This window comes from Pelodiscus sinensis, chromosome 6 (genome assembly GCF_049634645.1).
Source record: "Pelodiscus sinensis isolate JC-2024 chromosome 6, ASM4963464v1, whole genome shotgun sequence".
In the NCBI taxonomy this organism is placed as follows: domain Eukaryota; kingdom Metazoa; phylum Chordata; order Testudines; family Trionychidae; genus Pelodiscus; species Pelodiscus sinensis.
This window is the reverse complement of record NC_134716.1, coordinates 85,903,798-85,915,615: the sequence shown is the minus strand read 5'-3', so window position 1 is coordinate 85,915,615 and position 11,818 is coordinate 85,903,798. Positions and strand designations below refer to the sequence as shown.

The 11,818-nt window shown below is 46.4% G+C and overlaps 1 protein-coding gene across 1 annotated transcript in view; it reads left to right on the top strand.

Annotated features, from left to right (window-relative positions):
* The first annotated feature begins 4,104 nt into the window (after nt 1-4,104).
* The window catches only part of WDR41 (WD repeat domain 41), a 46,733-nt gene continuing 39,019 nt past the window's right edge, over nt 4,105-11,818 (top strand). The window contains exons 1-2 of the mRNA XM_075932317.1: nt 4,105-4,390; nt 8,290-8,405. Coding sequence (XP_075788432.1) covers nt 4,340-4,390; nt 8,290-8,405 — 167 coding nt within the window. The 5' untranslated portion in view covers nt 4,105-4,339. The remainder of the gene's footprint in view (nt 4,391-8,289; nt 8,406-11,818) is intronic.

Below are 11,818 nucleotides of genomic sequence, written 5' to 3'. Positions count from 1 at the left end.
GCGGAAAAGCGCGTCTACATTGGCACGGATGCTTTTCTGGAAAAGTGCTTTTCAGGAAAAGCATCCTGCCAATGTAGACGCGCTTTTTCTGGAAATACTTATAACGGAAAACTGTTCCATTTTAAGCATTTCCGGAAAATCATGCCAGTGTAGACGTAGCCTGGATGTGCATACAGTGGAATTAGTGGAGAGTTAAGAAATCTATTGTCCAGACTGACATACAACCATTATTCTTCCCATTGAGACAGCGGCGGATTTGGGGCAGGGCAAGCGGGGCGGCTGCTCCAGGCCCCGTGCTTGCAGAAGCCCCATGCATGCGCCATGTCAAAGGGGGGGGGGGGCCTCCGGCACTCTCATCCACCCCTGCATTGATATATTCTATTTGTGTGGCTGAATAGATCTTTTCCAACCTTGGTTTCTCTAACATGTAAAATGTTTTGGATTTATTTGATACTAGTGGAGTGTGGTATTTTTGCAGACACGTTTTACCTCATATTTTTATTTAGAAAGAAGGTAAAAGGATTGTCTGGATTAGGTGTAGATTTTGAAGCTCAAATGCAGCAGATTAGACCATAAAAATACATCTGGAATTAGAGAAATCATGTGGAAAGAAAAAATGTCTTGGTGCTTCTTCCCCAAAATTAACTCGAAGCACTTCAAAAATAAGCAAGACTCCAAATGTCTCTATGTACTTTCTTTAAACTGCTCTCACACAATCTACAGTAAAAAAATTATTATTCTCTACACAATTTTTACAAATATCAGCCACAAAAATGTGAGAAAGTTGTAACATGGTGGCAGACAACACACCAACTGAAAAAACATAATTTGTCCAATAATGGTCTCAACTATCACATTAGATATACTCTGTGTCTATATAAGACTATGTCTATGCTACAGACCTTACAATAGCACTGCTGTTCCATTGCATCTATGCTACTTTAAGGTCTACTGCGTAACTGCTTTATGCTGGCAGAAGAGAGCTCTCTGGTCAGCATAATTAAACCACCCCTTACACGTTGTCTTGCCGACAGTGCTATCTACACTGGTGCTTCTGTTGGTAACATTTTATTCGTTAAGGTGTGTTTTGTTCACACCTCAAATGACAAAAGTGCTAGTGCAGACAAAGCGTTAGATATAACTATGCATACACGTACATGTTGTTTATGCATATTCATTTGTGTACCAATTATACTCGTCTGTTTGTGTAAATTTCTAAATGCTGACAGTAAACTAACCTGACATGAACTTTATTAATAGAATTGCAGATGACTGTATGAACAGCTTCATATTATTAATGATTGTTTCATGGACAACATGGTGAGCAAATAAAAGTGCCATGTTCGTATTGTATAGAACCGTAATATGATCCATTGTTGACTGACTGTGGTGGATGATAAGTCATTAAATAAAAAATCTGCATCTAAATCAGGCAATAGACTACATTCTGGGACATTTCTGTCATCACTTGTATACAGATATTGTAATTATGAATGAAAAGGCATTAGGGATACATACAGGAAGTTCAATTTAATATTTTTCTACATTGGTGTTCTTTGGTGTCCATGAAGTGTCTACAGATTCACTGTTTGAAACTGGTGGCGAGAAATCTTTTACAAAACCAGCACAGAATTTCTAAGCTCATTCAAAAATAGTTTAACAGTAAGGAAATTAGCAACCGGGAAACAGAGTGTGTACAGGTTGAATCTCCTTGATCCAGTAGACCTGGGACCTGACTAGGGAATTTGCAGAACCAGGAGCAGTCAGTGCTGGCCCCTTTGTTCCCAGCAACCAGCTCCTCCAGTGCCAGTGGCTGGCCCCTCCACTCCTGGCCACCAGGGCTCTGCAGCTCAGACCATTCGTCCCTGGGGCTACATTACTCTGGGCTCTGGGGTGCTGGGTCTCCCCTGTTCCAGCCATCAATCCCTGGGGTTCTCCTGCTTGGACTATTGGGGTTCCATTCTTCCCTGGTCTGGCAATACTCTTGGTCCCATCTCTGGTTTTCCCCCTGAGTTCTCCAGCCCTGGAGCACACACAGGGTCACCAACGATACCAGACCATGGGTGTTGCTAGACTAGGGAAGTCCAGATTACAGAGCTTCAACCTATATTAGTTTAAGGAGGGAATTAAAAATTAGAATTCTAATTATGGATCTGACAAAGGCAAGTCAAGGAAAGCTATAAGACAAAAGGCACTGGTCTATCAGATCCAACAAATTCAGGGCCTGGCATCCAAGGGCCAAAGCTGCCCAAGGGCTTGGCCTTCCTGTGCAGGACTGAAGCTCTTGGGCTTTGGCCTTGAGTGGTGGAGCTCAGGTTGTGGGTTTGGTCCTGGGTTCCAGCCTTAGTGATCCATTGAAATGGGTCCCAACCCACATTTTGAGTACCTGTGGTATAGAACCTTTTCCTGTACCATATTAATAAACCAGCTGACAAGAGATCCTGTGCAGACACTCATATACTTTAACCTAACGTTGTTTGGGTCTTTAACTGAAGGACTGTTTTTTGTGGAAAATAAAATGAAAAATGCACATGCTTTATTTCAATTATTGTATTTTTAAAAAATGAAGGAAAATGAAGGCTAGAGGGAGGGTTCGGGGGTAAGGAGAGGCTTAGGGCAGAGAGTTGGGAGGTATGTGGGGGCATTAAGACAAGGAGTGGTGGGTGGCCTCCGGTCAGGGGGATGGAGATGGGAGGGCTCATGGGGAAGGGAGTGGGGGTGCAGAAGTCAAGGCAGGTGGGAAGGGCAGAACTCAGGGCAGGTGTGTCAGGACAGGGAGCTGGGAAGCAGCCCCTAGGATGAAGCTGCCCCTCTTGGCTTGCAGCTGCTCCAAGGGGGGGGCCTTGCTTGGGGCAATGGCTGTCCTGAAGCCTGTTGGGGGGGCAGCTCTCTTGCAGGTTGTCTGGGGAGGGGCCAGGCTGTGAGGGTTGCCCCCCTCCAGCTGCCCCCTGCAGCCTGTCTTTGGGGGCAGGTGAAACTCTGGGGGGCTGCCCCTGGCCTCCAGTGCCCCAACCTTGCAGGCTGTCTGGGGCAAGGACAAGGCTCGAGGGGTTGCCCCTGGCCTCCAGCAAACCCTCTGTGGCCTGCAGGCTGACTGGGTGGGGTCCAGGCTCCGGGGGCTGCTCACACCTCCAATAGTTTCCCCCTACATGTCCTGTAGGCTCTCTGTGGGAGGGAGACAAGCTCCAGGTTTGGGGGTGGAGCTCCTTACTCCATCTGGAGACAGGCAATATGGTGGAGCTCCAGTCCTGCTGGCCTCTCTTTTGGTGCTGCAGCTGTCCGCAGTGGCCATTCTAAATTTCACCTCCCTTTTCTCTGTGCCTGTCCCTTCCATGTGCCTTCACTCTCTGTCTCCTTCCTTTCCGTGTTATTGAAAACAGTCCCATTCCCAGCATTTCCCATTTTCCAGGCAATTCAGAAAAGTTTGGAACTATAGTTAAAGTTGACACTCGAGCAATTAGCACATGCATAATGATGAGAAAATACAGTTGTGTCATATTTAAAGATCAGGTGCCATACTTTATTTTGAACTCCTTCAAGTTTCACCAATACACATCAGCTTTACTTTTTGCAAGGTGTAACATCTCATTGCAGACCCAAATACATTTCCCTTTGATTCGTAAATTGGTCACTATTAAAAGGCTAGCATTTGATAATTGCCATGCTATCATATAAAGATAACACAGCAGTGTTACTTAAATTCATAGCGCTTATAGGGGCCTAAACGACCGGTATTAGTTCAAGAAAGAGATTTGTATGGCTCTGTAGAGTAGCCAGCTAAGGGCAACTCTCTGCTCAGAGTAGACCGGTAGCCAAGTTGTTAGCTGCACAAGAACAGAGATGGTGAAGAATACAAACAAGTCTTTGCATAAATCAGTGGTGTGGTCTCGTTTGGAAGTGTACGCAGGGTAGCTCTCCCCCTCTCAGGGAGGGCACTGCAGAAGCAAAGGAGGGCTCGGGGGAGTTGATGGCAACGACCATGGGGCTGCAGAAACTCTCAGATGAGCTGCTCACTAGATAGCTGCGGACGGAGCTGAAGAACGGGCCGATCAGTTGCTCGGCACTCTCAGCCTTTTGCCTGGTTCTGGAACGGAGGGCGGCAGACGCGGCTGGAAGCCACAGAGGCACGGCCGCCCGGTCGCGGTGCGGATATCGATTGATAAGGACTTTTCCTATGGTCGAGCTGGTGCCGCAGGGCGGCGCGCGGAAGCCGCTTTGCTCCCAGGCACTACCAGCCTCGCGTACGGGAGGCAGCGAGGGACAAACTCCAAGTGTCCGGGGGCAGTGCTGTTGAGCGTCCCCCCCGCGTTGGTTTCACTCCGGCCCAACGGGACTCCCGATGCTGCGATGGCTGATGGGAGGCGGCCGGGAGCCGCAGGGACTCGCCGAGGTAAAGCGGCAGCGGCAGCACCCCTGGCGCTGGGGGGAGGGAGCGGAGCGTGCGAGTGAACTGAAAAGGGGTAGGCTGGGGGGAGGGGAGGGGAGGGGCGGGCCGGGGTCAGGAGTGGGCGGGGCGGGGGGTGACGGGACAGGGCAGGCTGGGCGGGGCTGAATGTGCGTGGGGCAGGCTCAGGCTGGGGGCGGAGGGGGAGGGGCAGGCGGGGCGCGGAGGTCAGGCTCCTTTCTCACTTTGCAGAAGTTCTCAGGCCGGTGGCTCTGACCCAGCTTCCCGCGCTCCATGAGGAACAAGCTTCTCTCACCAGTCACGAGCCCTGCCCTGAAACGTGCCAAGATTTCAGATCTAATGGAGGCTGAAAGGCACCCGAAATACTAGTGCGTGTAACACAAGCCTTACCAACTTCTGCGGGGCACAACTTGAAGTCCCTATTCAAATCAAGCCTGGCTCCTTTGACACTGGAGCTAGCTAGCACTACTGTGACTTAGCTTCTTAAAGGATTTAAGTACCACCCCACCTTGAAATTAATGGAAATGGAGGTGCCTAAACTAAACCTAATGCAAGAGGACCCCAATCGTGAATAGGCCAATAGTTGTGCTGTAATAGTAAATAAGATGAATATTTAAATAAGATGGGAATGGGGAAGGAGGCATTAATTCGGAAAATGGAGAGGCTGGGGAGGGGAGGGATGCTAACTGGGGGCAGAACTGAAAATTTGAATATAGAAGGTTTTTACAAAGAAGGGTTTGAAATAAAAGGGTTCTACGGTACATGAGATGATTTAAATGGGCATTAGACTTGTATACCTAAAGAGGATATTTGGGCTTTAACAATTTACCGTAGATAGTCCATAACTGTATTTATCCACAATAAAGCAGACATTGGACTGTGGAGAGAGAGAGAGAGAGAGAGAATGCCTCTAGTCCAGTGCTTAGGGGACTTAGATGAAAGACCCTCTGGGAAGGTGAAAGAAGGTCCAGTTTCATCCCCCATCCTGCAGTTCTTTTCTTGTTCGCCCACAGATTCAATAGGAGAAACTGACTAGTTGAGATATGTCCTGATTTGAGCAGGGGGTTGTACTAGATGACCTCCTGAGGTCTCTTCCAATCCTATGATTATATGACTGCAGGAGCCTCGCATTAGACTATCTTCCATCATAATAGGTAGAGCTCTTTCCTGAAAGATGGAGGAGAAATTATTTGAAGAGGGGTCTTCCTTTGGTGGGGGGTTGGGCAGAGGGGAAATTGAACTTGGGTCTCCTAAATTCCAGGCTAGTGCTAGCTACTGGTCTAAAAGTTATAAAATGTGCTCCAGATCATTTTGAATGGGACTTGATACAATAAGTGGAAACAGACCATGCTTACAGGCTAGACCCTGCGCATGACTTAGGTGGACATACACCAATTTTCTCTCAGTTTATGAAATGTTCTGGGGCTTCGGCAGGAAGTAGATGTCTATGTGCTTAGAGTAAGACAGCAGGGTGCATGCCCAGCAGTGGAAACTTAGGTTCAGAGGAATCTTTATGTTGAACATTTAGATATAAAGAGTATAGGGGCCTACAGGATTCAGGGGGAGTTTTGCGGTTCACAGCAGAACTTAAAACTGGGACTTGGGTTCTTCAACCTGACACTTAGTGGGCTGGGTCCTTAGTGTTTTCATTACTCTACTCTTCACTTTCTTTCCCATCTATAACTCCATTTCCTGCCCATGTACAAAGCCAATGCAGAGATATATGCCGGAGTTGTACATAGACTGAAACAGTAACTCTCAGGTGTGAAGTGCTCCATTCTTCCCATTGGGGATGTTGACTCAGATTTGTAATATTGACAATTTAAAGGTCAACAATGTTAATTAACTGAGACCCCTTGTTATGGTGCCACGAGTAGGTAGCAGTTGGAATAGAACTGTCCTTTAATATTTTTGTCCAATCAGGAAAGAGCCAAGTCTAAGGCGCTCAGCAGTCCCTATGGCTATGGGTATAGCCAAACCTCACTGAGTTGGGTATCAAACCCAAGGAGCCCAGTTATTTGCTAGTAAAATTAACCTGTAACAGTGAGAGTACCATCACATAGTTGCCACCAGGTTTCAAGGTAACTAGCAGTAATACCTAATAAAACAAGAATTGCACAGTGGCCATGGTGCGGCCAGTTAACAGATTTCTCAAAGTGGTTTTGCGGACCACTTTGAGAAACACTGTCTCATAGGGTTTACAGTAAGGATGTTAAAGCGTGATTGGATAGTTGTATGGTCGATACAATTTCCATCAACTATACAATTAGTCGATAATCGTTTCTGCAGAGCCACAGTGCTGGCTCATGCCAACTCTGGAGCCATCTGTGCTGTGGTTCTGTATTTTAAATGTAGTAAGAGCTGCTGGGAACGGTGGCCTGGCCCACACCACTTCCCGCAGCTCCTCTTGGCTGCAAATGGAAGGGGCTAGTCAGGCAACAGCCCCTACCTGCTGCCAGCCTCTGTTTGTGGCTCTGACAGAATGCTCTGGCACCAGCCCCTGTTCGTGGCAACCAGGGCTGCCACCATGAACAGGGATTGCTTGGCAGCAACCACCCCTGTCTGGGGGAGGCCCAGCTCCCTGCTGGGACCCTTTTGGACAGGGGCTGCTTTACAGCAGAGTTCCCTATCCTCCCTCCCCCCCGCTGCCCTGCTGCAAGTGGCACCCTGGAGATGGTGCTGGGGGAAACCGACTTTTAAGTTGGCTCCTCCTAGCACCAGCTCCTGTTTCCCCCCCTTGCTGCCTCTCAGAGCCTTGGGTTGGACTAGAGTCCCTGCTCTCCCCGTGCTACTTGCAGCACTTCTGCTTTTTCCTGCATTTCGAAAATTGAAGCACCCGCGGTGGGAACCATTGTGAGTTGGACTGAAGCTGTCCCTGCTTGTGCCGTTTCCCTCTGTGCCTCTGCCTTCCCTGCCACCTGCAGAGATGGTGCTGGTGAAAACTGGCTTTATTGGTTCCCCTCAGCACCAGTTCCTGCTCCCTCCTCTTTGCTGCCTTTCTCTGGGAGAAACAGCAAGGGGAGGGGGAGCGATTAGTCGAGTTGACTATCTGATAAGCATTTGCTTATCAGATAGTTGATTAGTTGACTAGTTGCTTACAGCCCTAGTTTACAGATCTCACAGAAAAAAATGCTGTTCATTGAGACATCTAAAAACAGTTTACTGAGATGAGAAGAGGATTCCAGACAATAACTGTTAACCAGTTGCTTATTCTCATTATTTGACATGATGGTTAAAACAACAAGGGACTATTGCTTATTATTTTTAAACCAGTTTAAATGTTATAGTATAAATTAGAGTACATTCCATAAAAGAATCTACCTAACAAATAAGTAGGAGGCAATTCCTAGTTATAATTTCCATTAAGAGAACTGACAGTTATGTTAAATTCATGTTTGGAACTAAGTTTTGCTTACTTTCACAAACAAATCGTATTAGGTGCTAGATCCATGAGTGCTCTAGGGCTAGAGCACATACAGGAAAAAGTAGCAGGTGCTTGCTTAGCGCACACTGGCAACCAAGCTTCCCCTATGCCCTCTCTCCCCAGCACCTCTTGCCTTCTTATGGCCCTGATGACCAATTCCTCTGCCTCCCTCCTAGCTTCTCCTGTCCAGAGTAAAACACCTGTTTTGCAGAATTTGGGAGACTTTGGAAGGGAGGAATAGGAGCAGGGATAAGGTGTGCTGGGAGAGCAGAGAGGAGAAAAAGAAGCAGGATGGGGGCTTGGGGAAAAGGGTGGAGTGAAGCAGAGGGGCTGAGCATTCTCTGGTTAGAGGGGAAGTTGGCACCTGCGATGGTACATATGGCTAAAGACTTAATTAGAGATGAATTATGTATATACAAATTGAAGTACTCATGATTCATTTCTCTTGATGAATTTTTAGAAATCATCTGTACAGAGCTTAGGTGAAGAACAAATACAGAATCCCTACACTGAGCTCCTTGTACTGAAAGGTCATCATGATATAGTGAGATTTCTAGTAAAAATAGATGATTACAGGTAAGATTGTTTTTCTAATTATTGCATTTAATCCTAAGTAATACATAAGTGGGAGTCTGATGAAAATCAGGAAATATTTTAATTATTTTTTGCCAGAAACCAAATACCAGGGTATTTAGATCTAAATGAATGGAAACATATTTAGTAAGACATTACATTTCAGTGAAATCACCTTTTGGTTTGAATATAAACATCCCTCTGCAACTTTTGCATTTTGAACGTTTTAGGTTTCTGGATCTGCTCCTATAACAGTCACATAGCCTATGTGGCTTGACCAAAGTCAATGTCCACACTCGTTTTTTTCCTCCGGGAAAAAGATACACAAATTTCGATCTACAATTTGAGTCCCTTTTTCTGCCTTTTTTTTTTTTTTTTTGAAAGATGCTTTTCCGACATTTGGCCCACCTACAACGGGCCAAATGTGAGAAAAACCGCCTATTTCGGAAGATCCATTATTCCTCATAAAATGAGGAATACAGGGATTCCCAAATAATGCGCCCACTTTTTGGAAACTGTTCCGAAAAGGATGTGGTAAGGTTTTTCTGGGATGCCAGGTATCCCAGAAAAACTCTGCAGTCCAGACATACCCATCGTCTAAGAGGAACTATCTGTGCCTCAATTTCTTGTACAATGGGGATATTACTTTCCTGTTTTAGAGGATGATGTATGCTTTACAAATCACACAGATATCCTAGAATTGCCTTTCACATTAATAATGCCCTTTCCCTTTTGCTCTGGAGGAAAGCCTTGGAGGCGCAGGACCCCGCCGCCTCTGCGGCTTTGCTCCGGGTGTCCCTGGTCTGCTGGGGACCCCTCCCAGCAGACCAGGGACACCCCGAGCAGACCAGGGACACCCGGAGCAAAGCCGCGGAGGCGCAGAACCCCGCCACCTCTGCGGCTTTGCTCCGGGTCTCCCTGGTCTGCTGGGGGGGGGGGAAGGGAAGCAGCTAGTGTGCCCCCCCCCCAGCAGACCAGGCTTTTGTTGTGGACGCCTGGGGTAGAGCAGCTGGGGTGCTGCCGGGTTGGTCCTGTGGGAACCTACCGGGCAGCGCCCCAGCTGTTCTGTCCCAGGTTCCAGATTCAGCAGCTGCTGAAACTGATCAGGCTGATTCCAGGAAGCTGGGGGCAGAGCAACTCTGCCTCCGGCTTCCTGTAGTCAGCCCCTGGTCAGTTTCAGTGGCAGCAGCTGAATCTGGAGCCAGTTCCAACTTACATACAAATTCAACTTAAGAACAAACCTATAGTCCCTATCTTGTACGTAATCCAGGGACTGCCTGTAGCAATATGCTATTTTGAAATGCATTTTGTGTCTAGATGCATTATTTTGAAATAAGCTATAGTGTAGACATACCCTGAGAGTTTGAGCTGTTTAGAAGAGTTTGCTTCACTGGATAGTTATTTTAGATTTTTTATTTAATATGGCTGCATTGATAAATAGCTAATTTTCTCCTGATCTTTTCAATACAATTAGTATTGTTACTCAGCTTCTGAAATGTTTTTATTTAGTTTTTGCAGTTATTCCATTGTGTTTTTTTGTTAACTGTTGTAAGCCAGGCTTCACGCTTCAGGTCTTTAGATAATATCATCTTATTGAGAATTTTGCAGAAGGATTTTCTTGTTTTCTCGGTGGCTCGGCTAAAACCAGTGAGTGGAAAATTCTCTCAGATTGGTTTTTGAAGATACTAAATAAATCCTGTATCAACCTAACAGACAGCTGATTTTTTCTTTGTTTCTCTCTTATTTTTTGAACATGAAGTGAGGGTCATATTGATTGGAAGATCACTAAAGAAGGGTAAGCCTCAGCAAGAGGCTTCCAAAAAATGGACTGAGATAAAATTGCATGTAATACTCTAGCATTTGACATATTAAACTAAACCGAGTTCATAACACATTTTAAGAATAGCTTTCTGTGTTGCTCATTTGACCAGTCCTTGCTCCTCCAGGAAGCAGACAAGGTTATAGAGGATGGTGATCATGACTGGAAAAGAATCAGGTGACCCATGAAACTCCAGCTTGGTGAACAAAATATATCAGTAGAGCGGCTGGTTCTACAGTAAATCTTTATATTTAAAAAAAATCCCTTTAAAAAGCCACTGTACACATCTTATACTTGATGAATTACAGATGTCTTCTTAAAAGGTTAGGTTTCTTTTCAGATCTTTGCTCAGGTGTCAGTGTCCCACTGTTAATTGGAGGAGGGGATCCTACATTCAAAGTGGTCACATATGAAGCGTGAATGGCTGACACTTGTGATTAATTCTAGCCACTCTGTCTCAAACAAGATAAAGCAGTAATAGAAGGTACCCAAAGGTGGGAAACCATTATTAGTAGAGACATGAAAAGATTTCCAAATGAGAGGACATTGAAAAGATTAAGTCTCTTTAATTAAAACATGAGATGAAGAGGGGACGTGATAGAGATATATATAAAACAATGCAAGTAAGAAGAAGATGCATTAGGCCTACCTATTAATTGTTTAATAAAACAGCAAGAAAACATCAGCGTTTGAAAGGCAACATAGAATACCTTATGTCAGGATTACAATGTCTAAGAACTAAGTAGGTTTAAAAAAGGATTAGATAGTTGTATGAATAATTAGCAGGAATATAATCACTCTTCAAAACATAAACCAACCACTAGTGCCTAGGATTAGAAAGAAACTTCCTCAATAGGCAGGTTACTCCCTATTTTCTCCATTATGACGTTCTGAAACCTCTGATAATAGCCTGCACCAGATACAGAACACAAGCCTAGCTAGTGAATTTTCCTGTGAAATTGGCAGGTGAATCTGTAGTCTGTACTCAGTCTATTTGTTTTAATTAATATAGTGCATATTGAAGCTCTCACAGAGGAGTATCAGAATAATAGTTACAGTGCACACAGCACCAATGCTATATTCCAGTGGTCCCCAACGTTTTGGGGTTGCCAGGCGCCTGGGGGCGGGGCCGCTCACACTCCGAGCGTACGGGGGCGGGGCCGCTCACGGGCCATGTGCCTGGGGGCGGGGCCAAGTATGCACCACATACCCGGGGCTGGCACTGGCAAGTGCCGTGACCCCGGGGTAGGGGCCGCCCTGGCGCCGCATGCACGGGGCCGGCACCGGCATGTGCCATGACCCCGGGGCTGGGGCCACCCACGCGCCCGGGGCTGGCACCTGCCGCACGCCCGGGGGCAGGGCCAGCCCAGATTGCTCCACGGGCACCGCGTTGGGAACCACTGCTATATTCCCTAATTGCTAAAGGAGGAAGCAGAGTGGGACTAGGGCTCTTGATAGCAGGAAGCCTTGGTTCAGTTAAAATAAGTTCTTGTTCAGACTCCAGCCTTTGTCTGTCCTCTTGTGGAACAGCTGTTTGTGCTGCAACTGGCAACTACTGAGAGGGAGAAAAGATCAGTACTCAATCAGAACCATGGTA